The 27,696-nt window shown below is 58.3% G+C and overlaps 1 protein-coding gene across 2 annotated transcripts; it reads right to left on the bottom strand.

Moving 5' to 3' along the window:
* LOC148646708 (mitogen-activated protein kinase kinase kinase 11) lies at positions 1-27,696 on the bottom strand. 2 transcript variants are annotated; one of them, XM_088609497.1, is made up of 10 exons: positions 25,346-27,696; positions 16,915-17,095; positions 14,506-14,654; positions 13,381-13,556; positions 12,525-12,765; positions 10,300-10,413; positions 8,538-8,691; positions 6,998-7,083; positions 5,156-5,761; positions 1-4,877 (listed from the first exon to the last, which is right to left on the bottom strand). In XM_088609497.1, exons 1-10 carry the CDS (start codon positions 26,118-26,120, stop codon positions 4,312-4,314), a joined length of 3,048 nt encoding a protein of 1,015 aa, XP_088465623.1. In that variant the 5' UTR covers positions 26,121-27,696; the 3' UTR covers positions 1-4,311. The 2 variants fall into 2 exon arrangements, with proteins under 2 accessions (XP_088465623.1, XP_088465622.1); XM_088609496.1 differs by having other exon boundaries at positions 6,998-7,086; positions 25,346-27,695.

Below are 27,696 nucleotides of genomic sequence, written 5' to 3' on the forward strand. Positions count from 1 at the left end.
TTGAGGGTTGCAATATTAAACTTTATTTGGTCTTTTTTTTTTCCATTTGTTTCATGGTCCACAGGTTAAAACCCATTAAAATATTTAAATCATACATACAATCACACAGGCACACACAAATAAAAGAGTTGTTTAGGCCCAGCCCAGTGCGCTATTTACAAACACAAGCTTCTCAAACAGCCCTTTTTTGTTGTTTTTTTTTTACGGACATCATATTCATACGCGTAAGGAAAAAAAATAATTAATGGAGTCGTATTAACCAGGCTCTGAGAAACTGCCACACGTAATATACTTTATATAGTCTAGAGTTTAAAAATAAAAACTGAAAGAAGGAATGTTTCACGAACGACGTCAAAGATGGCATTCTTCCCAAGATGCAGCAGTGAGGCCATGTGGAGAAACTGCAGCTCCATAGCCGCCATCTTGGCTCTCCCCAGTCAGTGACTATTAGTTTTAAGATTTAGGCATGGAGAGCCAGAATGGTGGCACAACCTCGGCTAAATCTTGGGTGTACACCTGCCTTAGGCACATATTCATCGTATGGGTGCCTGTAAGGGACATTTAGGCTTCTTTTGTGAAATGACAGCCAGAGAAAAACCAAAGAAGGAATTGGTCCAATCAAAGGAAAAACAAAACGGACTGGTAGCACAAACGTGCCTCCTATAAAACTGGTGATTGAGGTTCCGTGCAGGACTGTGCGTTTCCTGCATTGTGGAATTGAAAGAAAAGCACAGGGCCTCGTCCCTTTCCAGCACAGTCTGTCCCCTGCAGGCACCCATACTTCAGTCTCAAACTCCAGTGAACCCCAAAGGAAAAAAACGTATCGTCCACTGGGCAAGATTCAAGCACCCTGTCAGCACGCAGCACCTCTCTCTCTCTCTCTCTCGGCTGAAATCCAGTGTGAAAAGAGGTTTTTGTTTGAAAAATAAAAACCCCAACAACAAAAACACCATGTGTTAAAAAGATCAAACAAGCAGAATTGAACCAGCGTCCATATGATTGTGCTGCTTCGTCCCAGAACGAAGAAGAGAAAAAAAACACACCAGGGATCGTCGCTTGCTTGGCCCTCCGAATCGGAAATCGGGGGGCCCAGCGAAGGAGTTAGAAAGAGGCGGCTGTGAGGTGTCCTAACTGAATACTGTCTTCACAAACGCGACGACCTTTGCCTGAAAAATACTGCCTGGACAGCTTGCAGGTTTTACAGCAGTTGTTCACTGTAGAGGTAACCGGAGCGACGGTGTAGTCCTCCATCTACAGTAAAGCCCCCCCCCAACGTGTGTCACAGCCCCTGGGGACTGCCGGTTCGAATCCCACCAAAGGATGCTGTGCCGCGTCGGAAGGAGCCCGGGGGGGCGTGGTCTTCCCCAGTGCTCAACAGCGCCGCCCTAGAGGGCGACAGGATGCCCGCAGGCGATATCAACCCCCGAAGTGATCATAAAGACTGGCCCTGATAAAAACACTCCTCTCTCTCTCTCTCAGGAGGAGGCCACCCTGCTTCTGGACTAAACCCTGGTGCTGGTGTTTTTATTTTGGCCCCCCCTTCCCACCCCAGAAATGTCCAAATTTAGCTTCTGGATCTTTGCTGACCCCCTCATCAATTAAAGACGGGGTAAGACCTGCACGACTGGGGATCACGAACCCCCACCCCCCCAGCTCCAGGCAAGAGGATCTCTGGCCAGCCCAGCTCTTTCGTGTTGACTGCTTTGAAACGTTAGCTCTTAGTTCAGCCCGTTTTCTCTTCAATCCTGCCGGAAACCAAGGGGCGAGGAGTTCAATCCCTCAGCACCACCGTCTCGCCTCACTGGGATGAGGTGGGACAAATCTGGGAGGGGCAATTATATGGAAGGATTGGGAAATATATGCCACCTGTTTCCCCACTGTTCCTGCGGCTTGCAAGACCCGACGCCCTGCTCTTTGGGGCTCCTCACATTTTGGCCAATGGGGGTGCAATCACTGCGAAGTTTCTCTTCCCCGATTTCCCTCGTTATTCCGATCGGAACGGCCCCGCAAGAGGAGGAGGCCTGGTCTCGTCCTCTTGGGAGGAAGTAGCTCGGCCGGCTTTATCTTCAGGAGGAGCCAGGGAAGCGGGTTCAACAACATAATTACAGCTTGTTCCACACTCCCGCCACCCTTTGTGTAAGGAAGAGCCTCATGTCCCGACTAGGGGGGGGGGATTTCATCCAGCTGCGTCTTGATAAGAAGCCGGGGTATCAGCGTCCACAGCAGCAGGGCTACAGAACATGCGGCTTGTTCCACGCACCCACCCCCCTTCCTGTAAAGAGGGGGCTCCCGTCACATCTAGCTTTTTCTCGAGAGACGCCAGGGCTTCCACCACGTGGCCGGGGGCGGCCTGCCCCACTCTCCCTCCCCACCCTTTGCGTACAGCAGAGCCTCCTGTCCCGAATGGAAGGTCTCACCCGGCCGTTTCCGGGAAGAAGCCAGGGTATCGGCTGAGGCAGACTGTTCCCCGCCCCCGCCACCCTTTGCGTAGAGAAGGCGGGCGCTCCGGAAAAACAGCATACGGTTTCACGACTAAGACGGAGCCCCTTCGGCCTACACAGGGAGCGGTTCTGCGCGTGGCCGCGATCCTAAATGAGCAAAGCTCGGTGGGAGGGCGCAGGTCTCGTCACAGCAGGTTCTCCTGGGCAGGAAAACCCCACCGGCCTCACGCATATCCAACACTTCTATTCACCGTGGGGGCGGCACAGCGCTGGGCACTTGCTCACAGGGCTGGGGTTCAACTCCTGGGGTGCTGTCTGTGTGGAGTCTGCATGCTCCCTCCATGCACACCCGGGTTTCTCAGAAAACTGGCCCTGGTGCGAGTATACGTATCCGAGTCTGTGTGCGCCCTGTGACGGACTGGCATCCCGTCCAGGGTGTACCCAGTGAATCCCAGGATAGGCTCCGTGACCCCGAATCGGATAAGAAGTTAGGGAACATCGCGTGTCGACGATATGCGCTGTGGCAAGCTGCTCGCTGGGCCAGAACTCTTAAATTCAATTAACAGACTTAAGTCACGGATGCGCCACCCTTTGGTATGTTTTGCAAGTGTTCGTTAAAGGACGAGGGTAGTGGAAAGGCGTATCCCACTATGGATGTTTACAACATTAGGGAAAGCATCCCTGGGACAGGACACCATTCATCGCGGGCTGGGTGGGGGGGGGGGGGGCACGTCCCATTGGGGTCTCATCTGAGAACACGGGGCGCATTCTGGGGCTCGGAGCCCCCGCCCTCTCTCCCCACAGATCGATCTATTGCTGGGCCACGCAGAAGGACCATCTCGAGCCTCCTGAGCTCCGGCGCTCCTGCGAAACCCGCGCCGAGAGCATGCAAACTCCCCCCAGAAGGATGGACCGGAGCTGGAATCGAACCCGGGACCCCCCCTGGAGCTGCGAAGGCGGCCGTGCTGAGCAACCCGTGAATCGTCATGCCCGCGTCCCCCGGCTCACCGACACGCCCACTGTCCTGCCCGCTCAACACCTCCCTGCAGGGGAGGGTGCCCACAGGGTCCCACAGGGGGCGCTGTCCCTCCCCCTCCTCAGGAGTGGCACCGCGAGTGGCTAAGGGCCCAGCTCGAACCCGCCACGTCTGGACTGCACCACGCTGGAGCCCGGGGCGCTGCGGGTTCGAGTCCGGGCTGTGCCCCCCCCCCCCCCAGACGAGGCGGAACGCACGACAAGGCCCGGCCCTCCCTTACCGCTAACTGGGACCCCCCAAAAAAATAAATAAAAGAGCCGATCAGGACCACGGTTGTGATTAAAAACTCCGGATCCGCCTCAGGCGACAGGGAAAACCGGAAGGGGCAAAAAAAAAAAAAACCCGGGAGCCGAGGCTGTGAAAATCCGAGCCGGGCCAGCTTTCGGCACTCCGGTTCGGTTCCGATCCCTGCCTTCCCCGGCCAGCGGTCCGGAGTTTTGCTCCAGCAGCCGGGAGATGGATTCCGGTCGCTTTTCCCCGCATGGCGGTTTGGATTCCTCCCCGCCCCCCCATTCCCATCTCCGGAGGTTGATCCCCGGCGGCCCCCAGCCCAAGGGACTCCCGGATCGCCCCCCCTCCCTGCGGGATCCGGAGCCGAGCCCACTCCCGGCATCCGCGATCTCGGCAAAATCCGGGGGGCGGAGGACAGATTCAAGTCTCCCTTCCCCCCCCCCCCGTCGATCTTCGGATCCAGCCTCCTCCTCCTCCGCGGGCCGGGCTGTTCCCGAATCCCGGGAGACAGCCGGAGAGAGGGGGCGCCCGGCTTCGAGAGACGTCCAGAACTGCCCCGTCCTGCCCTGCCCTGCCCTGCCCCGGCAGGGGGGGGGCGTCCCTTCAGAATCGCTCCTCCCTGTCCTGGCCGGGGGACGTCCAGGGGTCCCGCCCCCCCCTCCTCCCCTGCCGGGGCTCTTTGGCGGCGGCGGCGGGGCCCCCCCGCGCCCCCCCCCAGCCCAGGTCGATGAGCGGGGGGTCGGCGGGGGCCGGGCCCCCGTTGGCGGAGCAGGGGGCGGCGGCGAAGGGGTCGGGGGGGTCGGGGCCCGGCGGGAAGCCCTCGCCCCCCCCCCAGGCGAAGGGGTCGCAGTCCGGCGAGGGGAAGGGGTCGCAGTTCGTGAAGGGGTTGGTGGGGGAGGGCTGGTACCCCAGCTGGCTGCGGAAGAGCTCCAAGGGCCCCGGTCGGGCGCCGTTACCCCCTCCTCCTCCTCCTCCTCCTCCTCCAGAGATGAAGCTCCAGGGGTCGATCCGGGGGCGCACCGGGGACGGCCGGGGCCGAGGGATGACGTTGACCTCCAGGCGGCGGGTTTTGGGGCTCCAGAGGCGGGGGTCCGGTAGCAGGGGGAAGAGGCGCTCCGCGTGGTCGTTCCGCTCCGGAGCGTCCTGGGTGCACAGGGGGAGATCCAGGACTACGGTGGGGGGAGACAGAGAGAGAGAGAGAGAGAGAGAGAGAGAGAGAGAGAGAGAGAGAGAGAGAGAGAGAGAGAGAGGATGAAGCACACACTTGGTAGTACAGTGGTCTGGGGAAACAGGTGGGGTACACCCACCCACTCACCCCCTCAATCACTCACTCACCCCCTCCCTCACACTCCCTCCCAATTTCCCAGGAGCCAGCTAACTTCCCAGCATGCCTCAGGACTGTGGGAGAACACGCAGACTCCACACGGACAGCACCCCAGCTGCTCACCTATCTGAGAGGCCAGCAGGTCCTCGCTGGGCCTCCTCCGCCGGTCTGACCCCTGACCCCAGGGGGAACAGAACAGCTCCCCGTTGGCTGGGGGGTCCGGCGTGGCCCCCTCTCCCTCGCAGGGGCCCCGGGGGGCCCGGCTGGGCTGGGGGTGCCGGCGGCAGTGCCCGTCCCGGAGCTGGGGGGTGAGGGGGGGCTGGGGGGAGGGCGGCAGTGGAGGAGGGGGGGTGAGGGGGGCCGGAGGCGGCGGCGGGGGCGCGGTCCAGTCCAGGGGGTCCGCCAAAGAGATCAGGTCGTCCACCGTGGGGGGGTCCTCCGCGGGCTGCCCCGGGCGGGGGGCGCCCTCCTCCTCGGGCTCCGGGGCCGCGGGGGGGGCGGGGGCGCCGGCGGCTGTCCGCGGGGGCACCTTGGGGGGCGCCTCCAGGCTGCGGCCCAGGGCGACGGCGGCCAGCAGGGTGCCCCCGGCCAGCAGGGCCTTGTGCGTGCTCTTCAGGAGCCCCCCGGCCCGCTCCGGCCTGGGGGACCCCATGGGGGTGTAGGGGAGCCGAAACGGGGAGCCCTCCTCGATGCTGGCGTCTCCCTGTGGGGGGTCCCTCCCGGAGAATCCTGGGAGGAAGAGGAAATGGGCGAGATTTCCAGACGGATGAGGGGACAGCCGACCCCCCTAAACAGATAGCGCCTTTTGCTTTAGCGTTACTGAAACAGGGCATAGAGCAGCACAATATGTAATAATAATAATGTTAATAATGTAATAATAATGTTTCTTTATTAGCCCTATACAATTTCTTGCATTAGGAATTCGTCTTTTCGCATACCCCAGCTTTTCTCCATGGAGACACAGACACACAGACAGGGAGATAAGCTTGGGGTCAGAGCGCAGGGTCAGCCATTGTACGGCGCCCCTGGAGCAGTTGGGGTTTGCTCAGGGGCCCAACGGAGTAGGATTCCTCTGCCGGCTGCGGGATTTGAACCGGCAACCTTCCAGTCACAGGCGCAGATCCTCAGCCACAGAGCCACCGCTCCGCCCCGGATATGTCAAGGATATCAGCTGCAGGTGAGGAAATAACATCCCCACCCACCCCCCCAGGCACTGAGTGGCGAGGTGAGACAGCGACACCGCCTCACGGTTCTCCGGGCCCCGAGCTCGATTTCGGGCTGGGATCCTGCTGTGTGGAGTCTGCATGTTCCTGTCGTTCGTGCGTCTGTGTTGTGTGTGTGTGTGTGCGTGCGTACTGCGTGTGGCTGGGTGGAATCGCAAAACGTTCCCTGTTAACGGCCACATTTTCCAAGCCAAGAGGGGAAAAAAAGCCTGGCAGACAGAGGGATCTCCGGCTGGGCCACAGGTGCCTGCGGCAGCTGTGTAAATAGTAATAATAATAATAATAATAATAATAATAATAATAATAATATCACTTTATTAACCTGGCTGTCGGTTTCCCCCAAAATACAGGCGTCTCTTCTAGAACACGATTGTTGCATTCCTGCAAAACCTCATGTTGTGCAGAATCGCGCCATAAAAATAACAGGGCTTATGGGAAAAAAAGGTAGCCATATACAATTTCTTGCATGAGGAATGTGTCTTTTTACAGACCCCAGCTTGCTCTCCAGGAGACACACAGACAGGGAGAGAGAAGCTGGGGGGTCAGAGCGCAGGGTCGGCCATTTATACGGCGCCCCTGGAGCAGCTGGGGTGTTAAGGGCCTGGCTCAGGGGCCCCAACGGAGTAGGATTCCTCTGCCGGCCGCAGGATTTGAACCGGCAACCTCCCCAGCCACAGGCGCAGATCCCATAGCCACAGAGCCACCCCCCCGCCCTGGTCTGTGTAAGCGCGCGCGACCGTACCGTTGTGGGCAGACGGCGAGGCGGCCGGCCTCGGCTCCTCACCCTCCGCGCGGGGATGGGCGTTCTCCTCCTCCAGAAGCCTCGTCCTGCTGGGAGGGGGCGGACACGGACACGGACACACACAGCCCGGGGAGAAAGGAGGACAGGTGAGTTCGGATCCCGTTGCGTTTTCCGGGGCTCTTTCCCGGGAGCAGCCACCGAGGCGGGAAGGAGCAGAGGTCGTTTTACAGCCGGGTTTTTCCCCCCATTTAGATCCCAACGGGATGGGCCGCGGCGCGAGAGGGGCACGCCTCTGAGCCTATCCCAGCAAGCAAGGGGGCAGGACGCAGACGGACTGGGAAAAAAATCAACCGGCCTTAAAGTTGGAAACGCATCCGCCAACTGGAAGCAAGGATATTTCAGCGGCCATCGAGACTTTTAAAATCCCTCTGACCTGCACTGCGCACATCACGGTACAGCGCTGTGCTGAGGAAACCTTGAACTTCAGGACCGGTTTCGCAGACGTCATCGGCGCGAAAGCAGAGCCAAGCCTTTCAACTGCGGCAGCGAATCGCAAAGCGAGGTGTCAGAATCCTGTTCGCTTCCCACCCTTTTCCTTCTTAACGGATTTCAGCCCATTTCCAGTTTAAGAAGGGGCATGGGGCGTGGGTCTTCCACCCCCCCCACCGCCGATGCCTGGCTGTCGGTTTCCCCCAAAATACAGGCGTCTCTGCTGGAACACGATTGTTGCGTTCCTGTAAAACCTCATGTTGTGCAGAATCGCGCCATAAAAATAACAGGGCTTATGGGAAAAAAAAGGTAGCCATATACAATTTCTTGCATTAGGAAAGTGTCTTTTCGCAGACCCCAGCTTGCTCTTGAGGAGACACACAGACAGGGAGAGAGAAGCTGGGGGTCAGAGCGCAGGGTCGGGCATTTATACGGCGCCCCTGGAGCAGCTGGGGGGTGAAGGGCCTTGCTCAGGGGCCCAATGGAGCACCCTGGGATTTTTAACGACCACAGAGAGTCAGGACCTCGGTTTGACGTCTAATCCGAAGGACGGCGCCTGTTTACAGTCTAGTGTCCCCCGTCACTATACTGGGGCATCAGGACCCACACGGACCGCAGGGTGAGCGCCCCCTGCTGGCCCCACTCACACCTCTTCCAGCAGCAGCCTCAGCTTTCCCAGGAGTCTCCCCTCCAGGTACTGGCCAGGCTCCCACCTGCTGAGTCTCCAGTGGGGCTGCCAGTGGGGAGCTGCAGAGTGATATGGCTGTAAACATGTCCGGGAGGAAACCGCGTATAAACCAACATGAGTCTGACGTTATACAGACATCTCTCCCCCCCCCCGTGTCCCAATCGCGTATGAGCCAATTTCCGGTTTGGAAACTCGCCTCATAGCAGAGATCACTGAACGCGAGGATTTCTGACACCACTGGGATTGGTGAAAATCACCCAAGGGATTAACAGGTACACTTGTGAGAAAGCAGTGACTTCTCCAGGTCCAGGGACCACAGGAGAACTGGACCACCGCAATGGAGGGCGAGATGGGGTTGATTACCTGCTGTCCGGGGAGCTGAGATGCAGGACTTTGGGGCTCTGGGGGCTCCACGGAGCGGCCAGGCGTCTCTCCCCGTTGGGGTATTTACTGGACAGGGAGTCCAGCGTCCACGCAGAGCCCAGACCCCAGGTCCGGCTGTTCTCACTGGGGCTGACTGCAAGACCAGGGAGAGAAGCAAAGTGAAAATCACAGTCCGCCTCTCTCGCAGTGCGATCGCTAACAAGGAAGAGGTCCATAAGCTAAGGAGCTACCGCCTCGCTCTTCGGTCTCGGAGAGGGAAGATTACAAGACGGAGAACAGAGAGGGCACTTTACACAGAGAGTGGTGGGTGCCTGGAGCAGCCGGCTCGGCTGTGATGTCAGAGCTGACTCTCCACTAGCGTTAAAGGAGTAAAAAGACCTCTTCCTCCCAGCTTTGGGGTCTTAAGGTTGAGAGATGCACCCCCCCCACTCCATCGACGGGCATGTGTTGTGATCACCAAGGCAGGGGGCAGGTGTTGGCCCACGAAATACAGATACAGCTTTATTTGGGGCTGGAGACAGGAAAGGGTGGCCCTTGCCCCAATCTGGAGCTGTCCCCTCTATCCCAACCTTTCACTGCCCCACCAGAACCTTCGCTGACGAATCGATTTGGGTCGGGGGTTCAGCGGGCCGGGCTCAGGGTGATGGCTGTGTTCCCACAAGCCAGGGGCTCCCAATCCTGCTTCCGCGGGCTCAACCGCCTGCCGATTTTCACACCAGCTGAGCTTCGGCGCCCAAGCAAAGCCCTAACTGGACTAACCACCCGCTTCAGGAATCGGGAGCCGGCCCTGTAACTGAAGCCTTAGGAATCCCTGCCACCTGTCCTGCTCAAACCCCCCAAATGACTACAGCCAAGAACACGGACGCCCCATCATTTCGAGAGAAACCCGAGGGTGTTGCTCGGTACGCTGCAATCCACCTCTGTCTGGGGCTGTCGGAGCTGGGCGCGCTATAGGAGGGCTGCTGCAGATGGAAAATTCCACAAGGAAACAGCTTTTCTTCCTAACCTCTTTCTCTTTCTCAAATGTGGCCACGGCCTGCCCCCTGCTGGTACGAATCCAAAGTGCAGCCATCTCATACATTCAAGGGGGAAAAAAAAATAATAACCAACAGCAAACTAAGAGATCCGAGGTGGGGGGAGCAAGGAGGGGGCCTGAGAGAGACGAGAGGGTGGGGCAAGGAAGAAAGAAAGAGGGGGCAATTGGAGGGGCTAAAGAATGGGGGAGGGACAGAACAGGGGCCAGAGAGGGGGAGGAGCTACGTAGGGGAGGGGAGGGGTTACTTGCAAGAGCACAGGGGCAGAGCCAAGGGAGGGGCTAAAGAATGGGGGAGGGACAGGAAGGGACAGAACAGGGGGCAGAGAGAGGGGAGGAGCTACGGAGGGGAGGGGTTACATGCAAGAGCACAGGGGCGGAGCCAGGGGAGGGGCTAAAGAATGGGGGAGGGACAGGAAGGGACAGAACAGGGGGCAGAGAGAGGGGAGGAGCTACGGAGGGGAGGGGTTACATGCAAGAGCACAGGGGCGGAGCCAGGGGAGGGGCTAAAGAATGGGGGAGGGACAGAACAGGGGGCAGAGAGGGGGAGGAGCTACATAGGGGAGGGGAGGGGTTACTTGCAAGAGCACAGGGGCAGAGCCAAGGGAGGGGCTAAAGAATGGGGGAGGGACAGGAAGGGACAGAACAGGGGGCAGAGAGAGGGGAGGAGCTGCGTGCAAGAGCACAGGGGCGGAGACAGTGACTCACGCTGAATGGCCCGGAAACGTGGGCCGAAGGAGGGCGACCCCGAGCCCAGTTCGGTGTAGTTCTTCCTCTTCTCCAGCCCTGGGGAGGCCTGGACCGTGATCTTGTGGATGAAATCTGCACAGAGGGAGTGAGAAGGTGAGAACAGCCGCATCTAGAGCACCGGGCACAAGGCAACAGGCACAGGAGGGAGAGGGAGGGGGAGAGGGGGAGAGGGGGAGAGGGGGAGAGGGGGAGAGGGGGAGAGAGAGAGAGAGAGAGAGAGAGAGAGAGAGAGAGAGAGAGAGAGAGAGAGAGAGAGAGACCTGGCTGCCCAGAGAGGACAGGCTCAGTGACCACAGCCTGGACACAGGCAGACCTGGCTGCCCAGAGAGGACAGCCTGTGCTCCCACTGCCAGCGGGGAGAAATAGAGACAGAGGTGCACTTCCTACTGCACTGTGACAGATACTCTGGGATTAGAGAAACATTCTTCCCGAAATTCAGAAATCTAATCCCAGAGTTCCCACACCTGCCAAAACCACAACAGGTCCCAATCTTACTGGGAGAGGGAGGAGGGAACTCAGTTGAACTGGCAGCCCAGTATGTGATCTCCTGTCCCAGCCTGAGGAACAGACAGTGAGCCTGTCTCTCAATAATTATAATACAGTGTGTGATCTCCTGTCCCAGCCTGAGGAACAGACAGTGAGCCTGTCTCTCAATAATAATAATACAGTGTGTGATCTCCTGTCCCAGCCTGAGGAACAGACAGTGAGCCTGTCTCTCAATAATAATAATACAGTGTGTGATCTCCTGTCCCAGCCTGAGGAACAGACAGTGAGCCTGTCTCCCAATTATAATAATACAGTGTGTGATCTCCTGTCCCAACCTGAGGAACAGACAGTGAGCCTGTCTCTCAATAATAATAATAATACAGTGTGTGATCTCCTGTCCCAGCCTGAGGAACAGACAGTGAGCCTGTCTCCCAATAATGCTCAATATGTTTACAGCATATGTACATACTTTATGACATATCTCTGTAATATGTCTGTAGATTTTATTTTACGTTTTGTTCCATGTTAATTTTATTATTTTCATTTGCTTTGGCAAACACTCATGGGACCCATCGGTCATGCTAATAAAGCCCCTTGAATTGAACTGAATTGAATTGAGAGAGAGAGAGAGAGAAAAGCGTCAAACAGCGTTTCCCCATTCAATGCTCTTGCTCCCGGCTCCTGGAGCCGAGGGGTTAAATCTCGGCCGATGCCGCTGGCTGGACGGGGGCCAGCCCGCGCAGGAAGCCCCCAGGGAGCGGCTCGCTCGGCAGCCTGACCTCCCCACCCAGTGCCACTTGGCAAGGGTGCAATCTGGCCTGGGAGACTCCTACACAGTCCACCACTCCCCCCCCCGATCCCCGGGCACGCCGCCAGCCCGCGGCGTCATTACTGCCCGGCAGCGGTGACCACACGGGCTCGGACAGCACCAGTTCGGCCACTGCTGCAGAGCCAGCGCACAGAACGCCAGGGGCTGCTGGGCAGGCGAAGAAAAAAAACCCCCCCGCTTGGCACCCGTTACAGATGTTAAGGTGGAGGAGTAGCGCCAGGAATATACTCTGCATCCTGGCTAACATCCTCATCGGGCGCGCCCAATCTGGGCTCCCTCGACTCCCACCCTCATTCACTGGGTACGGCGGTTTCGCCCCCTGATCTGCCGGTGCAGAATGGTCACTGTGCGTCTCCCAGGTGGGGGCTGCTGGTGCAGAATGGTCACTGTGCGTCTCCCAGGTGGGGCTGCTGGTGCAGAATGAACACTGTGTGTCTCCCAGGTGGGGCTGCTGGTGCAGAATGGTCACTGTGCGTCTCCCAGGTGGGGGCTGCTGGTGCACAATGATCACTGTGTGTCTCCCAGGTGGGGCTGCTGGTGCAGAATGATCACTGTGTGTCTCCCAGGTGGGGCTGCTGGTGCAGAATGAGCACTGGGTGTCCCCCAGGCGGGGGCTGCTGGTGCAGAATGAGCACTGTGTGTCCCCCAGGCGGGGGCTGCCAGTGCACAATGACCACTGTGTCTCCCAGGTGGGGCTGCTGGTGCACAATGATCACTGTGTGTGTCTCCCAGATGGGGGCTGCTGGTGCACAATGATCACTGTGTGTCTCCCAGGTGGGGGCTGCTGGTGCACAATGATCACTGTGCCGATTCCGAGCCTGATAAATCAGGACGCCTGCCAGCCTCCCTGCTGGCCCAGAGGTCTTACCCTGCGGCATGCTGATCTTCTCGCCATTCTTGCTCTTCAGCTTGTGCTTCTTGAAGGTGCCCTTGCGCTTCTTGACATTGGGCTTCTCCTGGTTCATGTGCAGGATGAGCAGGCTGAGCTCCCTCTCGAAGACGTCCTGCTCCCACTGGGCCAGCTGCTGCTCGCGCTGCCGCAGGAACTCCTCGTGGGACTTCTGCTCCAGCGCCGCCCGCTTCAGCTCCTCCTCGCGGCACCGCAGCTCCTGCACGGACACACGCGTGAACAAGAGCCGTGCATGCAGACAAAGGAGCTCACAAGAGGCGGATAGTTGTGCACGCACAAGAGTCGCACGCGCGCAGGCAACAGGCTCACAGTCTTGCACGCACAAGAGTCACACACTCGCACGCAACAGGCTCACAGTCCTGCACGCACAAGAGTCACACACTCGCGCGCAACAGGCTCACAGTCCTCCACGCACAAGAGTCACACACTCGCACGCAACAGGCTCACAGTCGTGCCCACGCAAGCGTCGCACACCACACACAACAGGCTCACAGTCGTGCACACACAAGAGACACACGCGCAGGCAACAGGCTCACAGTCGTGCACGCACAAGGGTCACACATGCGCACGCAACAGGCTCGCAGTCGTGCACGCACAAGAGTCACACATGCACATGTAACAGGCTCACAGTCGTGCACACACAAGAGTCACACACGTGCAGGCAACAGGCTCACAGTCGTGCACGCACAAGAGTCTCACACACACACACACAACAAGCACACAATCGTGCCCAGACAAGAGCCACGCACACACCCTCAGGCACGCAGTCGTGCACACAGACAGACCCAGCCCCCCCCCCCTCCCCGGGACGGACCTTCTCCTTGGCGCGCAGCTCGTCGAACATCCCCTGGATCTCCTCCTTCCAGTCCTCCTGCAGCGAGTGGAAGGAGTCCTGGGGCATCTCCTCCAGCACCTGCTGCTCCAGGGCGGTCAGCTGGCTCAGGATGGAGGCGAAGCTGGGCCGGCGGTGGGGGTCCTGGTCCCAGCACTCTGCCACAGATGCCCAAGTCAAACACGGGGCGCTCTCGAGAAGGCTCCGGCGCCTCTCCTCCTCCTCCTCATTCTCCCCAGCATGCACAAGGCAACCCGACACACAGCCACCAGCCCCACGAGGGGACCAGAGATCAGCTCGGGCTGTCCCACGCAACCAGTCTCTGACCGCCCTTTCATTCCCAACAGTATCCATAGTGAACTCAATAGTACAAAATCGGACTTTTAAGGCAGGAAGCGACTCGTTCTCATCTAAAAGGGTGCAATGTGAAACTGCTTAGATTAGATTACGTCTTCAAGTTTCGTTAAAACATATGGACACAGCCGCAGGGTATCATGACACACTAGTCAAATCCTTTTTAACAAATGTGATTTCTTAACGTTTCCATTTTAAGGCTAAAACAGTCATTCTGGTGGCTTTTGAAGACGGGATTTTTTTTTTTTTAACTTTTCACACCAACACACATGAAATACCGGTGTGCACATGTTGTTGTTTTTTTTGGAAAACAGTCCCCTGGTGAAACACTGCCCGATTTTGGTTACTGAGGATAAAACCAACCAGTCTCTGATCTCCCTTTCACATCCCTTCAGATCAGAAAAACGGCACCCCAAAAAAATAGACTTCGCCTTTCCTGGTGACCCCCCATCCTCTCGCACGCTGGAGTGCAGGGGGATTGAGCGCAGACAGACCCCCCCCGACACACCCACATGTCAGAGGCCCCACCATCTGGTGACCCAGCGGGTCAGGAGGAGCGACACCCTCCCGCCAAGCTTGTCCTGTACCACAACCCCCCCAAAAACACTCTTTTACTCTCCTCCTGCAGCCTCGTGACTGGGGCGCTATACTTCACCGCCCCCACCGGGGGGGGGGCAGGAGAAAGGCTTCGACACAAAACGCGTCGGAGAGGGGGCCGGCCCGGGGCTCGGCTCGGGCGACCTCGCCACTCACCTGCCATCAGCTGGGCGAAGGGCTCGGGGCAGGTGGAGGGGATGGGCAGGGTCAGCTTGTTGACCGCCACCCCGTAGGCCACGGCCAGGCCGTCGATCCCCCGGTAGGGCACCTCGCCGGTCAGCAGCTCCCACAGCAGCACGCCGTAGCTGCAAGACGGGACAGGGGACACGGGTTACTCCCCTCGCCGGGCCGGGCTGGGCCAGGAACGACCCCCGGGCAGCGACTCTGTGATCCCTCTGCAGGGGCAGAGCTCAACATCACTGGCCTGAGGGCCACACACACACAGCACAGCGCCCCGGCCCGAGGGGACACACACACACACAGCACAGCGTCCCGGCCCGAGGGGACACACACACACAGCACAGCGTCCCGGCCCGAGGGGACACACACACACACAGCACAGCGTCCCGGCCCGAGGGGACACACACACACACAGCACAGCGTCCCGGCCCGAGGGGACACACACACACAGCACAGCGTCCAGGCCCGAGGGCCACACACACACAGCACAGCGTCCAGGCCCGAGGTGACACACACACACACAGCACAGCGTCCAGGCCCGAGGGCCACACACACACACAGCACAGCGTCCAGGCCCGAGGGGACACACACACACACAGCACAGCGTCCCGGCCCGAGGGGACACACACACACACACACACAGCACAGCGTCCCGGCCCGAGGGGACACACACACACACAGCACAGCGTCCAGGCCCGAGGGCCACACACACACAGCACAGCATCCAGGCCCGAGGGGACACACACACACACAGCACAGCGTCCAGGCCCGAGGGCCACACACACACACAGCACAGCGTCCCGGCCCGAGGGGACACACACACACAGCACAGCGTCCAGGCCCGAGGGCCACACACACACAGCACAGCGTCCAGGCCCGAGGTGACACACACACACACAGCACAGCGTCCAGGCCCGAGGGCCACACACACACAGCACAGCGTCCAGGCCCGAGGGCCACACACACACAGCACAGCGTCCTGGCCCGAGGGGACACACACACACACAGCACAGCGTCCCGGCCCGAGGGGACACACACACAGCACAGCGTCCCGGCCCGAGGGGACACACAGCCAGCACAGCGTCCAGGCCCGAGGGGACACACACACACACACACAGCACAGCGTCCCGGCCCGAGGGTCACACACACACAGCACAGCGTCCAGGCCCGAGGGGCCACACACACACACAGCACAGCGTCCCGGCCCGAGGGTCACACACACACACAGCACAGCGTCCCGGCCCGAGGGGACACACACACACACAGCACAGCACAGCACAGCGGCCCAGTCTGGGCGCGGACGCTTTCATCTCTGGAAAGACGAGCGAGGCCCGAGCCCCGAGTATAAAAAGATCCCTGGACAAGAGAGAGGGCTCAGGAGGCTGGCTCCAGCACCCTCAATTACACCCCGGCACGCCGGAATGAACCCAGCCCGCGCGGCCGGCTCGCAGCGTGGGAGCTCTTAAGTAGGGCCTGTACGCCACAGGGCTCTTTTCCCTGTGCCGGATTTAGGGCTGTAATTATGGCCTTGCGCGACGCCACCGGGCATCCAGCTGTCCCGTGTCTTCGGCCCCCGGGGGCCCCACAGCGACAGGGGACAGCCCGGCCCGACAAGACGGACAGAACGGGGGCCCAGAGGATTGTGGGTGGGGGTACACAACAGACGTTGTTCCGAACGGGACTTTGTTTTTAAATGACCCCTAGTCCTCCCCCCCCCCCCCCGAGATGCCGAACGCGGCCCGTCTCCGTGATCCGTGCCTCTGGAACGCGCAATTCCACCGATCCATCCTCCCCCCCTCTTGCTCGGCTGTGCTTCCCCAGTTCCGCTCCTGGGGCGCTGTCTGTGTGGAGTCTGCATGTTCTCCCCCGTGTTTCATGTCAGTTTCAGCCTTCACCGCTCGGTGAACATGCCACCCTTGGATCAATGATGGATTTGCCCAATTATTACGTTAATTAACGTTCTGATTGAAAAGCCCACAGGGGACAATGTGGACACAGTACTGCGTTAACAGAGGTGTTAAACAGAATCTGACCTCTAGTCAGTCTGGCAGTGATATGAATACTTAAATCTAATTAATCTAAAACTGCTTTAAAAATCATGTCCACTTATTATCCAGACTTATTTCCATTCGTGCCCTGTAATATTACTTCCCCAAAGTGAGCCAAGTAAACAATTATTTTTCTTAAGACGCTTACAAGACGTTTCTTTAGGTGTTTTATAGTTGACCTGTGTATCTGTCCCAGCTCTTTTACAATCTCCATAAGGATCCCAGGGCTGCAGCTTGCTCCACACACCTGCCACTCTCTGTGTAATGAAACGCCCCCCCCTCCACCACCACCCAAAGCTGTAGTTTTCCGCCGCCCCCGGCCCGCCCGCCTCCTCACCTCCACACGTCGCTGCCCTTGGAGAAGGTGGACGACTTGATGACCTCGGGGGCCATCCAGGCGTAGGTGCCCGCCGTGCTCATCTTGGTGGTCTTGTGCCACTCGCGGGCCAGCCCGAAGTCCGTGATCTTCAGCGTCTTGCCCTCCATGTACTCGTTCTCGATCGGCTGGGCCAGGAGGACTGCGGACGTGGACGGAGAGGGAGAGAGAGAGAGAGGTCAACTCACAAATCGTACCCCTGCCGGACCTGTGAGGTGAGGTCCGTCCTAAACCGTCCCTAAATGCAGTCCTGCAGGTCTTCAGGGTTATGCTAAGGAGCATACACTACAGGAGAGTGAAACATACACTACAGTACAGGGCACACTACAGTACAGAGAGTGAAACATACACTACAGTACAGTGCACACTACAGTACAGGGCACATTACTGTACAGACAGTGAAACGTACACTACAGTGCACACTACAGTACAGGGAACACTACAGTACAGACAGTGAAACGTACACTACAGTGCTTACAGTGCAGTGCACACTACAGTACAGAGAGTGAAAAATAAACTACAGTGCTTACAGTGCAGTGCACACTACAGTACAGAGAGTGAAACGTACACTACAGTACAGGGCACACTACAGTACAGAGAGTGAAAAGTACACTACAGTGCACACTACAGTACAGGGCACACTACAGTGCACACTACAGTACAGACAGTGAAATGTACACTACAGTGCTTCCAGTGCAGTGAAAACTACAGTACAGAGAGTGAAAAATACACTACAGTGCTTACAGTGCAGTGCACACTACAGTACAGAGAGTGAAACGTAGACTACAGTGCAGCATGCAGCGTACACTACAGTGCATACAGTGCAATGTATATACTGTTGATACTGCAGGCCCTCCTCATATCTAAGAGGGAACCGGTATTTTGGTTTCAGGTGCTCCCTCGAACAGGGTTTCTCGAGTATTGACACTTGTCATCAAGAGCACGTGGCTCATCTAGAGCAAGAGCCCCCTCCTGCCACATGTCTCAAAGCTCACAGCAGCTGGGGCCCTGGGTTCAAACCCAGACCTGGGGGGGTGCTGTCTGGGTGGAGTTTGCACGTTCTCCCCCCGGGTTCATGTGGGTTTCCTCCAGGTGCTCTGGTTTCCCGCCCACAGTCCAAAGACATGCTGGGGGGTTCACTGGCGTCTGCTTTAATTGGCCCTGGTGCGAGTGTGTGTGCGTGCCCCGTGATGGACTGGTGTCCTGTCCAGGGTGTACCCTGCCTTGGGCCCGTTGCTTGCTGGGATAGGCTCCAAAGGGGGGGGGGGGGGGGTGCCTTAATTGCGATCGCGGCCTAGCTGCGAGGAAAACCCACGTTTCAACCGCGAAAGCAGATCCCCTCAGGAAAAGCGCCGCTCCGGAACCGGATGCAGAGGTTCAAGGAAGGGATGGAAAGGGGAGGGGAGGGGAGGGGGACAAGCCGGCCGGCGATCGGGGCTGCGGGAGAGGCAGGAGGGGGGGCTGAGACACGGGGCGCAGGGGGACGGAGGAGACAGACTGCCTGACTCTCCCTCTCTCTCTCGCTCTCTCTCCGTGCCCGTAGGCGAGCAGAGCATTCCAGGAGAGGCAGGGGCATTCCCAGGGATGAAGGGGAGCATTGTTGTCCTGGGACGGCACAGCACAGCGCAGCAGAGCAGGGAGTGGCAGCTGACGGGGAGAGAGGTGGGGGGGGGTTCACGAGAGCTCACCAGGGCGATGTGCCTCGCACAAGCACCGCGGTTACACGCGTGGGAGAGTGAGAGTGAGAGTACCCAGCCCCACGCTGCCCGAGAGCGAGGGCTCACCCACCCAAGCCCGCGTGCTGGGCATCCCGGGGTGCCCGTCTGTGTGGAGTCTGTGTGGTTCACGAGAGCTCACCAGGGCGATGTGCCTCACACAAGCACCGCGGTTACGCACGTGGGCGTGGGAGAGTGAGAGTCCCGGCCCCACGTTGCCCGAGAGCGAGGGCTCACCCACCCAAGCTCGCGCGCTGGGCAGCCCGGGGTGCCCGTCTGTGTGGAATCTGCGTGGTTCTCCGAATCTCCGCCGTGCAGGAGAGGGGGGGACTGGCTATTCTTGACTGGGGGGGGGGTGATCACACCCCACCAGTGTGCTCAAACAGGTTCAATGACACAGCGATCTTGCTGGGAACCAAAAACACCCCACCCCCCTCCACCAACACCAACACCTCCCCTGTACCTGCCCCGATCCTCCGACAACTCAGCCACAGTCGATCCAAGGTCAAAATTTTCCCACGAGGGAACGAAGTCGTTTTGTTTAAGGACATGTTCCGGGGGGGGGCTGCTTCAATCAAGCTCGAGACCCCCGTGGTGCCAAGACAGCAGCAGACGACCAGAGACAGTGCCACAGACAGACAGTGGCACTCAAGCCAACAATAAAAAAAAAAAATGATCAGGCTAAAGTGAGGGGGGGGATCTCAGACTCATGTCCTGGGGGGGACCCCGGTTTTTGATCTACTTGAGCTCTCGATACCCCAGGCCTGCACAACTGGAGAACTGCCCCACTGGGCTCTAGGGTGCTTGGCGGGTAACTAGACCGAGCTAAACGAGCCGAAGGTGACGAGATCAACTTTTTGCACAAAACACGTCTAAGAAAGTCAGGAGGTTAACTGCTTAATAATTGGGGGGGGGGGGGGACCCCACAAAAGACAGCAGTCCTTCGGTAACAGGGTGTCGAGAGCCCGGAGTTCAAGCAGTATCCCCTCAGTATAACCCCTCAGGCATCTGAGCCCGTCCTCTGGCAGAAGCTCTCCCTCAACTCCCAGCCACCCGCCCTCTGATTCCCGAGGGGAAGAAACCGGGAATTCCAGCTCATTCCGGGCCGGATCAGCCGGCGATATCGGGGACCGGTCCGGGCAGCTCAGACCTCGTTCCTTGTGCGGCGTGCCAGACGAGCTGTCGGGGGGCGGCGCGAGGGGATATTCCCTTTGTCTGTTATTTTGATCGCGGGGGGGGAGGATACACCCACCGGCCAAAATATTAGGACCCCTGTAGATATCTGGCTCTGGTCTGGGGGGGGGGACACTAACCTGGGATCCTGATCCCAGGCCTTATGGGAATTTGAAAACAGAAATCCAACGGTTTCACACTGAGCTGCCTTTCGTCCGTCGACGATCGGCCCAGCCAGCGGGATTTTCTAGACTGGGAAACAGCCGCCCGAGCCATCAACGCAGAACGGACAACCCGCACCGGATCGTCCCAGAAAGGGCGCGACTTTCAAAACCGGAAAAACCTCGAAAAGGCTGCGGAACACGAACTGGCGGGACGCCAGCGGACACAGAACGCGCCCCTTTACGCACGGAGCGGCGGGTGGCTGGAACGGGCCGCCCAGCCCGTCTGTTGAAACTTTATGCCCGGGGGATCCTTCGCGTAAAGCATACGAAACACAGCCAGACGGCAAAGAGCAGGTTGGCGTTCAACAGGAACTGCAACACAATTCTGCTCCTGGGCGGTCGCGGCGTCCTCAATTTTTCAGGGTATTAAGAGCTTATATCAACGCAGGATTGACTTAATTGCGCCAATTTCATATTTCCCCCTTCTAGATCTTTAAGAAGACCACAAGGAGTGCGGAGAGCACACGCACAAAGGCGGCTGATGCCTGCAGGCACGTCGTTGCAGACGGGACAAGCAGAAACAGGCCGCCGGGGGCCCGAGACAAGGCTGAGACAGACCGGGGAGATGGGCCTGATAATGTCTGACGACTCGGGATGGGCTCGCACAGAAAACATCTGACTTCATTCACTACGCATCATAGCCACCCTCCCGCCAGCACCCGGATACAGGCACTGCAGGAAGCAGGACGGCCTTCAAAGAAACACCCACCCACCCATCTCCTAACCCCTCTATCCATTTTATCCAGCCTATCCCAGCAGACAACGGGTGAAAGGCAGGGCACACCCTGGATGGGACGCCAGTCCATCACAGGACACACACACACGGTCAGATAGTTCTGAGAGCCCTGAAACACACACACACACACACACACACACACACACACACACACACACACCAGGGCCCGTTTGTTTCCCCCAGAAGCCAGTTCACCTCCCAGCATGCCTCTGGGCTGATACAAGCGAACGAGTAAAACCGGTCCGACGCCGCGCTCCCACACCAGCAGACGCCCTGATGAACTCGACTGGGAACACCGGGATTCCACGCCCTGGACGATCCGACGGGCACTGGCGCACTGGCCAGCCGGGGGGGGGCGGGGGCGTCCCTGGCCTCCTCGGGACTGGATCTGGGGGGAAACACCGCTCCGACATTCCCGATCCCGGATTCCCGGGATTTTGGGCCAAAAACGGCTGCCTTCCGGCGTCCAGGCCACCCAAAAGGCCGGAGAGAGGAGGGATTGCAGGATCCTCGGCGAGGTTGTCGAGGGAAACTCAACGCATTTGAGTTCCGGAGCTGGAAAACCCAAGGAAGGATCAGATCGAGTCCAGGGATTTCCAAAATCCAAGCCCCTGGGGGGGCCAAATGCCACAGATTTCCTCAGGGGCATCCTTGCTACACCACATGCTAGGGGGCGACAGGGTCTTCTCCTGCTGCGCCCCCGAGCTCTGGACTTCTGTCCCCCCAAGCGCGTCACCTTCCCTGAGCGCTTTCAAATCCGGACTCCAAACCTCCCTCTTCAGAAGGACCTTTAATGATCCGATATCCGCGTCGGCTCCTGCCCTCGAGACCCTGCGATCTATTGTCCTAACGTTTCTACTTCCTGTCTTTGTTTTGTTTTTCTCACATAGAAAACTCGAGAAGCTACTTCTAAAAAGCTCTCTATGGAACAGAGGTTCTTCTTTTGCTTATATCAGACCTGGGCAGCGTGCCACCTGTAATCAATCTGTAAATTACCTGCGCACTTCAATTAAGAACCCAGGACAGAAAGAAAATATAGAGACGTATGACCTTGGTCACTGGTCTGATCTGTTGAATCCTCATTCCTACAAGCTGCTGCCTGGGCTCCTTACCAGTGGTGGCTGGAGCAAAGCTACTGGGAGATTCTCTCTTCCTAGAGTCACATAAAAGACACTGAGGCTCTGCAATCAGGCCGCAGAAGAGGAACCGGGTCCATTTCGGGGCTGGAGGAACTGAATCCCTTCGGTCTTGAGCAGGGACCCAGCCGGAGGCTTTTAAAAATCCTCCCCGAAGCACAGACTGAGGCAGCCCAGTGGACCGCTCCCGAATGAACAGCGCCAAACAAGGGGAAACTCCAGGGAAGTGCATTTGAAACCGAGAACTGGAGGCACGGCTTTACACAGAGGGTGGTGGGGGGGTGGAACAAGCTGCCCAGCCGATGATTATTGAAGGCGACCCCCTTTTTTGTTGAGGAAACAGCCGGATAAGACCCTCGGATCATTTATTCATTAGTTTACTAACGGATCCGGAGGTGGAAGGGGGGGGGGGTGAGGCATAAGGGAGGGTCAGTAACTCACTCTGGGGGGTGCATGTGGCACAGCCAGGAGTTGAACTAGGAACCTCCCGGGGAACCAGGGCTGTGCCTGCCGTTCCTGAGACTTCAATGCAGTGCACGATGGCCCCCCCACACACACACACACTTCCTGTTGTGCAGCTGGGAGAAAATTAGGCCACACTTCCGGTTTCTAAAATAAAACCACGCGCTTGACCGCGATCAACAATTCAACCACGTGGGGCAGCGCGTGGGGGGGGGGGTATTCCTTTTTCCTGGAAAGATGTTCCTGGAGCCCGTCCCACCCCCAGTATAGACCCTCCCCCCTGACGGAATCTCACCTGCAGCTGCTTTGTGGGGTACCAGGTTAATTCTGACTCGCCCGCCCGTTTTCTCACCACTCCTTCCAGTTCAGGGCTGTGGGGGGAACCTGGAGCCTATCCCAGCTGGGGACACAAGGGGGGGCGGTACACCCTGGGGAGGATCCCAGTCCATCACAGGGCGCGCACACCCCCACCACGGCCAGTATTCCCAGGAGCCAGTGAGCCCAGCAGCTTGTCTTTTGGACTGTGGGAGGAAACCCATGCGAACACAGGGGGGCAACATGCAAACTCCACACAGACAGCACCCCAGGGACTGAACCCAGGACCCCAGCACTGGGAGGCAGTAAAGCTCATCACTCTACCACCATGCTGCCCTTGTTCTAACCCTGAGAAAAAAAGCGAGATCTGACAACCCCCTGAATTGTTGGCTCTTTTTCAAGCTTCCTATATAGGGTCTCATTTTGCACAGAGCCCATTCGCCAGTGCCTGCGGGCGTCTTGATGCAAGTTGAACTCCGCTGTAAGTACCAACACGCCCTCTGCTCTCACGCCACAGCTTACTGCACAGGGGGCAGGAACCCCTGCAGCCACCTGGATAGAACCAGCAGCTCCGCTGTATCGCCTGCAGGGTCTTCTGGATCACTGAGCTCTCAGGTTCCACAGACCGTTAATTCATCAATTCGCTGCATAACTAACACTGCTAACCTAAGGGAACTAAGCCTTGGGTGAAGCTGAGGGTTTATTTTGAGTTATCGGCCGGGGAACTGCACGAGAGAAACCTCCTGGATTGACTGGTCACACAGGGACTAAAGCCGGGAGACTCCCAGATGAACCCGATTTCGGATAGATCTGGGATCTCCAGTCCCGGTCCCAGTTCGGTCCCGGAGGGGGTGTCTTTTTAAAAGCAGCAGATCCTGAAGGGCTGGGAGTTGCCAACTGACACGACGTTGAACCTGAAACACAGCCTGTTTCCATTAGAGTTTATAGCGCCAGGGACAGGAACAACCATGGTAGATTCTACCCTCAGAAGGTGAAGCTCAACCCGATATCGAAGGGCATCCAATATTACACGGGTGTCTGACCACACTGGGATGGATCCCTAGGGAAGGCACGTCTGTCCTGTCTCTCTTTCTACAGCCCCAAACTCCATATGGACCGGAGGCCGTATACATGATTCCTGTGGTTGTATCTTACCTAAGCTTCAACTAGGTTTGCCATTCCCAGAATAAACAAACAAAAAAAAACTACAGAAAAAACCTGATCACAGCAGAGCCGAGAGGAAGTGTTGCCGGGGGGAACGAAATCAACGTCGCGCACAGGCGACAAACCCCCCCTTGCCAAAGAGAAGTCACAGACAAGGTGTGCGTCGGCGATATATGCCCCCCCCGAAACACACAGAACCAAACCACCGGGTGACGCAGGGGCTGGCTGAGGGTTCGAAGCTGCTCTGGAATCCTGGGATCCGCAATCCTGGTTTTGACCGTCGGTGCACCAAATCCTGAGCAGCTGGGGGGAGCCGTTAAAACCGGTCCCATAATTAAAGCGAATAATAATAATAATAATAATAATAATAATTGCTTACACTTATATAGCGCTTTTCTGGACACTCCACTCAAAGCGCTTTACAGGTCATGGGGATCCCCTCCACCACCACCAGTGTGCAGCCCCACCTGGATGATGCGACGGCAGCCATAGTGCGCCAGAACGCTCCCCACACATCAGCTCTCAGTGGGGAGGAGAGCAGAGTGATGGAGCCAGTTCAGAGAGGGGGGTATTAGGAGGCCATGATTGGTAAGGGCCAATGGGAAATTTGGCCAGGGTAAACCCCTACTCTTCTCGAGAGACACCCTGGGATTTTTAATGACCACAGAGAGTCAGGACCTCGGTTTTACGTCTCATCCGAAGGACGGCGCCTGTTTACAGTCTAGTGTCCCCGTCACTACACTGGGGCATTAGGACCCACATGGACCGCAGGGTGAGCGCCCCCTACTGGTCCCACTAACACCTCTTCCAGCAGCAGCCTGAGCTTTTTCCCCAGGAGTCTCCCCTCCAGGTACTGACCTGGCTCACACCTGCTGAGCTCCAGTGGGGCTGCCAGTGGGGAGTTGCAGGGTGATATGGCTGCTGGCCATTCATCTCATAATAATGAGATGAATGAGACCGGGACAGCGGGAAAGTGGCACAGTGGTGAGCACTGCTGCCTTATGGACCTGGGGTGCTGTCTGTGTGGAGTTTGCACGTCCCCCTCAGGGTTCCTGTGGGTTTCCTCCCACAGTCCACAAACATGCTAGTTGCTGGCTGCCGGTGCATCACCCAGGTGGGGATACACACTGCTGGAGGTGGAGGGGATCCCCATGACCCTTAAAAGGGCTCCGAGTGGAGGGTCCAGAAAGGCGCTATAGAAGTGTAAGGATGATCATCTGTTTAAGAAACCCTGCGGAAGCCGCTGCCCTCCCTGACCAGGATAATCACCATCACCCTTAATCAAAATATCCTTATTATTTCCAGAAATCTTCCCTCCCTGACCAGGACTGCGTTTCTCTGTGTCACGGTCCAGGCTGTTCCAGACTCGTCTTTTACACCCCCTGGAAACGCACAGGCAGGGCTTGTGCGCGGACGAGAGAGGAGGAGGAGGAGGAGGAGGAGGAAGAGGCGGCGGCGCTCACTCACTGTTGTTGGACTTGAGGTCGCGGTGGATGACGGGCACGATGGCCTCGCTGTGCAGGTACAGCATGCCCCGGGCGATCTGCACCGCCCAGTTCACCAGCACGTACGGGGGGATCCGGCGCCCCGCCAGCGCCCGGCTCAGGGCCCCCCCGGCCGCGTACTCCATGATGAGGCACAGGTTGGGCTCCTGCAGGCACACCCCCTGCAGGGCGATGATGTTGGGGTGCGTCAGCATGGCGAAGAGGCGCGCCTCCTGTCGCACGTTCTGGGCCGTGGCGCTGATGTCCTCGTCCGGGTCCTGCCGGGCCGCCTTGACGGCCACCAGCGAGCCCCTCCAGACGCCGCGGTACACCTTGCCGAAGCCGCCCACGCCGATGACCTCCTCCAGGCTCAGCTCCCGGAAGTCCACCTCCTCCGGCTCGCAGGCGGCCCCGACCACCGCCGCCGCCGCCGCCGCCGGGCCGGGCAGCGGGCCGTAGGCGCTGGGCTTGAAGGAGACGTAGTTGGAGGGGAAGATGCCCACCTTGTTGTTCACCTTGCCCGCCCACCAGCCCTCGTCCCCGGACACCTCCGAGTCCAGGGACAGCACCTCCACCAGGTCGCCCTTGCGGAGGGTCAGCTCATCCTTGCCGGCCGCCTCGTAGTCGAACAGGGCGGTCCACACCGGGTTGGTGAAGTTGCCCGTCGTCGTCACCGCCGCCGCCGCCCGCGGCGCGTCCAGGCCGGCCTTCCAGCCGGACAGCGGGCCGCGGGCGAAAATGTTTTTCAGCGGCTCCATTGCGGAGGGGGGGGGGGGAGAGGAAAAAAAAAACCCTCTCTTTCCCCCCCCCCTGGGGGAAGGAGATGGGTGGGTCGGTCTATCGGTCAGTCACACTCTCTGTCTCTCGCAAGCGCCGCGGCCCTCGCCTGTCCCGCCCCGCCGGCCCGGCTCATGAGGAGGCCCGGGGCGGAGGGAGGCCGGCGCCCGCCGCCGCCGCCGGTCGCTTGGGAGTCCGCGTCCCAGGCAGGAGGGATGAGACCGCGAAACGGAAGACGAAAAGACCGCCGAGGAGGGGAGGAGGAGGAGGAGGAGGAGAGGGGGGAGGGAAGCGAGCCTGCGCCGAAACATATAATAAGGAGAACTGCTACGTCTCCATTTCAGTCCGCAAGTCCTACCGGCGGAAGGGGAGAGATTCGCGGCCCGCAAAAGTTCAACCAGGGCGCCGACGCGTCACGGCGCACAGCGGGCCCCATCGAAGTCAACGGACTTCTCCTTTATTGATAAAAAAAATAAATACATATATATATACACCCCGACCCCCTACACCCTCAGGAAACTGTACGGTTTTGTACAGGGTGGGGGAGTCAGCGGAGGACCGTTTGTAAAAAAAAAATAAAAATAAAGTTCAATTTAAAAAAAAAACTTCCTTCTTCTTTTTCTTCTTCAGCAGACTGCCGGCCGGCGGTGAAGGTGCAACAGGGTGCGGGAGGGACGCGTGTTCCTCAATTAAATTTAATTAAACGTTTCCAAAAGAGAGGAAGGTGAAGGTGGTGGTGGTGGAGAAATAAGAAACAAAAAAGCCGATAATCCCAACAGCCAACAACAAACAAACAAAAACTCCAGACTCGGCGAGAGGACGGAGGCTCTTCTGCGGCGGAGACGGGGTTATCGGCAGCTGGAGAGCGCCCAGTTGCTCCAGTATCTCCCCCTCCCTGCCACTATCCGGCAGCTGCGAACCGGGCCGGGGCTCCAAGGGGGACGAGTCGGGCAGCAGCGCAGCCCCGGTTCCGAGAGCCCACCTCCGGCTAGGACCCAAGAACAGGAAGCCGGCGGCTCCACACGGGGCAGGAGGAGAATTGCAGGAAAGGGAGCCGTCTTGCTTCGGCGCCCCTTTCAGAAGAAAGCAAGCAATCTGACTGTCTTTATTATTTTTTTCCTCCCCTCTTCCTCCTCTCACTCCAAGACCGGTTCAAGGGGATTCAGAGAAAGACCGGGGCTGGTCTGGATACATCCCGGTTTCGGTGCCCTGCGACATCCCACTAACACACACACACAAAAAAAAAACACGCAAGCGGCTTTTTTTTTGTAATGCTTCTCCGCTTAGTCCATAAAAAACAGGAAGAACAACATCTAAAAAAAAAAGTTTTTCAGGCCCAAGTAGTTTTTTTTTCTTCTTTTAAAGCAAGACGCACTCGTTGTCGTCGTCCTTCGCACTCGGCGGTTTCACGCCGCGAAATTCCTGTTTCGGGCCCCGGACGGGTTTTTTTTTCGTGCTGTTTTCGGTTGAATCCCCCTCAAAAAAAAAGCGTGTTAAACAGTAACTGCCCCCCCTCCTCCTCCTCCATCCTCTTCTCTCTCTCTCTTACTCTCAGAT

This window comes from Lepisosteus platostomus, chromosome 16 (genome assembly GCF_059453375.1).
Source record: "Lepisosteus platostomus isolate fLepPlt1 chromosome 16, fLepPlt1.hap1, whole genome shotgun sequence".
NCBI classification, from domain to species: Eukaryota; Metazoa; Chordata; class Actinopteri; order Semionotiformes; family Lepisosteidae; genus Lepisosteus; species Lepisosteus platostomus.